Source organism: Pipistrellus hanaki (assembly GCF_964339955.1).
Source record: "Pipistrellus hanaki genome assembly, chromosome: 10".
NCBI classification, from domain to species: Eukaryota; Metazoa; Chordata; class Mammalia; order Chiroptera; family Vespertilionidae; genus Pipistrellus; species Pipistrellus hanaki.
Window position 1 is genome coordinate 59946077 of NC_140512.1, and position 4831 is coordinate 59950907.

The 4831-nt window shown below is 40.3% G+C and overlaps 1 protein-coding gene across 1 annotated transcript; it reads left to right on the forward strand.

Annotated features, from left to right (window-relative positions):
* Positions 1-2623: 2623 nt before the first annotated feature.
* TAS2R16 (taste 2 receptor member 16) lies at positions 2624-3553 on the forward strand (the record flags this gene model as incomplete). The annotated part of the gene is made up of 1 exon (XM_084896441.1): positions 2624-3553. The coding sequence occupies one exon, from the start codon at positions 2624-2626 to the stop codon at positions 3551-3553; it is 930 nt and encodes a 309-aa protein (XP_084752567.1).
* Positions 3554-4831: the final 1278 nt, after the last annotated feature.

The window sequence follows — 4831 nt, forward strand, 5'->3', positions numbered from 1 at the left end:
TTTTTAATTTCCTGATTCTTACATTTTATTGAGAATGCAAAGCAGATGCTTTTCTAATATTCTGACTCCTTGTGTAATTTTTTTAATCCTTACCTGAGGATATGTTTTTTTATTGATTTTGAGAGAGAGAGAGAGAGAGAGAGAGAGAGAGAATACTATCATGAGAGTGCACCAAAGAATGCAGAAGGCTGATGGACTTGGGTGTTGGCAGGGCTGATGCTAAGCACCTCATCTGTTGAGATAGTGGTGGCTCAAGGCAATTCCCTCAACCTGATAATCCTTTTACTGTTTACCAAACTTTACCTTTGATATGCCTATATGCATTGCTAAAGGACAAATGTGTATTCAAGTAAATAAATAGTGGACCAGGCCAGAAGTCGGTGTGCCTCTTCAAGAAAGAGATCTCTACCTGGCCCCCAATATCTTCTAAATTCATATTCCTTGTGTAATATTTTCATTTGTGCATCGACCCCTCCTTCAGATCCTGAACCCCACCTCAAAGGTCCCAGTAAGAGAAAAAGGGAGAGGGATAAAGAGAGAAACATTGATTAATTGCCACCCCTATTTGCCCAGACTGGTGATCAGTCCTGCAACCTAGGTATGTGTCCTGACCAGGAATTGGACCAACAGCCTTTTGGTATATTGGATGATGTTCCAACCAACTAAGCCACCTGGACAGAGCCTAATGTAATATTTCAACACTATAGTTTACCTTTGCATCATGAGTTCAGTGGTTTCTTGTTTTATTTTCAAGAATTCTTAACTTTATGTTAGATTACTTCTGTTTTCCCTTCCTTGAATAATTAAACCCCACCTAGTCTTGGTGCTTATCACACATAGAATCAATGACTCACTTTGTCTTTCTACCAAGTAACAATTACTAGAATTCTCCTCTCATTTTTGAAGCCACTAATTCAATATTTGGTGTCTAACTGGTATAGTTTTTCTGAATTCATTTCCTGAATTTATTCTTTAGCCTGCTTAGAAAGCTATGAATTAATTTCTAGATATTTAGAAGTAGTGTGTAGTTTGTCCACTGCCCAAAACAACACTTGAAGTCTACAGATTCACAAGTTGCCTACTTATAAGAATCCTTTTGCCTCTGAGCCTTTTAATTCTCAGCTTTATGTTATAATCTACCACACCAGCAACACTGGATACTCGAAAATGTGGTCCCAGAATCAAGATAGAAAAACACTCAGCTTCATGAAGATGCCATTGTAGTTGTTTGGGCAACTACAAACTCAATTTTCCTCTGCTGAGATTACAAAGGCTAGAAGGACAAGTTGCTTCAAACAGATGAGAGTGTAAACACAGATCTTCACCACAGACCACTGGCTGCTTAGCTCAAGCTCAGGCCTGCGGGGATGGGCTTTGAGCAGCATGGGCACATGGCAGGGACAGTGCAGCAAAGGCCACACTATGCTGCTGGAGAAGGAAGCAGCCGGCAGGTGCAATCACTTCAGCAGGTGCCTAACAGATCAGATCAGCCTTTATCCACTGGCGTCAGACTTCCTTGTGAGCCCACAGATTCTTCCAGAAATATCTAAGGGGCAATTTTCAGAAGAGTGCAGTTTTACAAAACCAGATTACACAAGAGTCCATGTCATTTTATGTCAAAACCATCAGTGATCCATTTGTCTCCATAAGTCTGGTCAGAGGAAGGGAAGCATAAGGACAATAAATTGAAGAGGAAAAAACAGTGAGCAAGGCTTCTAGGCCTTTCTATTCAATAGGCTTAATTTTTAAAAATGGTTTACTCTTTTATTTTGAGCAGTGTGAGCAGTAACAGAAAGAACTTAGCTATGTAAGGAGAAAACAAATCAAAGCAGTGATATTAATGGGACAAGAACAATTCCCAAAGATATAAAAAGGTCAGCGCTGCTGAACCGGAAGATCAATAGCAAAGGATGCCACACCTTGACATAGGGAGTGCAATGGGGTGTGTGCGGTGGTTTCTTGAGTTGAAGAATTTGACAGGCAGCTATGAAGTGGTCTGTATTGGAGGGTGATACTTGAAGGTCTGGGGTTCCAGCAATTTTGTGGGTAAGGACTTTTGTTTATTATTTTTTATTGATGATCGTACTTTGGTTGCAGCATCTACCCCCAGCTCCTGTGGAAGCTGGGAAGACAGGAATTCTGAAGTTGTCATGATTACAGCACTCAGTTAGCAGAATAGATATATTACCCAAGACATGAAGGAACAGTGAAGGATTCATCTTTCCTTCTGTTTAAATTGTAGGTTAAAAGAATGAGGCTATCATTTAAAGAAGATGGGGAAATAAGTTAAAGACACCTCACAGTGATAAAAAGGAAATCAATGGCGTGGTTATGAAACAGGCATTTTGTTTATGGGAATAATCAAATAACCTCAGGAGCAAAAGCCCACATTCAAATAACATTTCCCTGCATCCCAGGTCTGATAACAAATCAGCAAGCAAAGCATAAGCAAATTCTGAAGATAGGAAAATGGCAAAATATAAAATGAGTTAGGGAAAATTTGCATCCATAGACAGGTATTTTCTTGCATAAGACAATAGTGAGACCAAGAATGTATTTTCTACTTGGAAATGATTGCAGAGATTCTAGGTCTATGTGTGGGGAGATACTTTGGAGTGGAAGAATGATACCCAACCAACTCACTGTTTTCTTCATGATCATCTATCTGCTCGAGTCCTTGACAATAATTGTGCAGAGTAGCTTAATTGTTGCAGTGCTGAGCAGAGAGTGGGTGCAGGTCAAAAGGCTGTCACCTGTGAACATGATTCTCATCAGCCTGGGCATCTGCCGCTTCTGTCTACAGTGGTCATCAGTGCTCTACAACTTTTACTCCTATTTCCACCCTGACAATGAGCTTTGGTACATAGGAGTCATGTGGGAATTCACTAATACTCTTACATTCTGGTTAACCAGCTTGCTTGCTGTCGTCTACTGTGTCAAAGTCTCTTCCTTCACCCACGCCATCTTCCTCTGGCTGAGGTGGAGAATTTTGAGGTTGATTCCCCGGCTATTGCTGGGCTCGCTGATGATTTCCTGTGTGACAATCATTGTTTCAACTATTAGAAATTACATCAAGAGTCAGGTAATCTCCATAATGCAACTACCTGGAAACAACACGGAGACTGAGATACTGAAGTCATTTTTGGAGAAATATTACAAACATCAGAATCTGGCAATGCTGTTCATTCCTTTCCTCCTGTTCCTGGCCGCCATCATCTTGCTCATAGCCTCGTTGTCCCAACACTTGAGGCAGATCCGACATCACAACGCCGACCACAGCAACTCCAGCATGAAAGTTCATGCCACTGCCCTGAGATACTTTGCCTTCCTCCTCATCTTCTTCACCTCTTACTTTTTGACCATAATCATCTCCATTAAATACATCCTAGGATATAAGAGTTCCTGGTTCTGGGCCTGGGAAACACTCATCTATGCTATAGTCTCTATTCATTTAACTTCACTCATGCTGAGTAGCTCTACGTTGAAAAAGGGTTTAAAGGTAAGCTGCAATGGCCCAAAGCTGCCTGAGGCTCCATGTACAACAAGACTATGAGCAAATGGGAGCTTGCATTGATGCAACTAATGCCAACAACCAGCTTTACTCTTCATGATCCTATATGATAGTAATGTACCATAAATGCAAGCAGGCCCAAGCAAGCCTCCTTCTCTACCATCCCCACAGCCATTTATCGCTAAACAACCAGCCTTTCTCTATTCTAAGCCACTCCTATCGTTTCCTCTCCACAGTCCCCAGGTTGGTCCCAACTTTCTCATGACTTCCCCATCTCTCCTTAGTCTTCTCTATCTCTGGAGTTTTACTCCCAGTGTATTCTACCCAAGAGAGCCAAAATCATAGTGTCCATACATTATATTTATTTTATCCTTTTCATGACTGCAAATTACTCCACACATTAATAGAAATAGCTCCCCCACAATAATTTGTTGCCTACACCCTGAATGTTCTCCATGCTGAGGTCTCAATTAATCATTTTTTTTTTTTAATTTAGTCAAAAAAATGTCTGACCATCTTTCTTTTTCTCTGTTCTTTCTGGACCTTTATTTGATGGCATAACTTTTCTTATTTGTTTCTCTCCCACACAATGTGCCTTTATTCTTTTAAAATCCAAGTAAAAACCTAACTTTTCTTGGCGAAACCGGTTTGGCTCAGTGGATAGAGCGTCGGTCTGCGGACTAAAAGTTCCCAGGTTTGATTCCAGTCAAGGGCATGTACATTGGTTGTGGGCACATCCCCGGTGGCGGGTGTGCAGAAGGCAGTTGGTCTATGTTTCTCTCTCATCGATGTTCTAGCTTTCTATCGCTCTCCTTTCTTCTCTGTAAAAAAATCAATAAAATATGTTAAAAACAAAAAACTTAACTCTTCTTTTATTTTCATTTGTCAAGACATTATATTCTTCCCAGAATAGCAAACTACATACCCAATCTAGATTCTTCCTAGAACATCTCCAAATATTGGCAACTTAACTGGGTCAATTGCATATGGTTTCTGTTGGCAGGATTCTTGCCTCTCAATTGCACTGCAATTTGGAATAAACTTTCTAGAAAGATTCCTAGATGTCATTTGGAAACTCTTCTTACTTCATAAAAGCTGAGTGACATTGGCTTAAACTATACTCTACTATTTCTTCCTCTGTGATAGTTCAAAACCCTCCCAAATTGACAAGAATAAATGAATCATATAGTAATCAGTTGAAATCGCCTATGGGACTTTTCGGTTCTTTACAAATCCTTTTCTGTTTCCCCAATCCTTTTTTTCCCTTCAGCTTATCTCAAACCTTTTTTCTTGTAGGACTCTGTCTCCCCATCTCCCCAT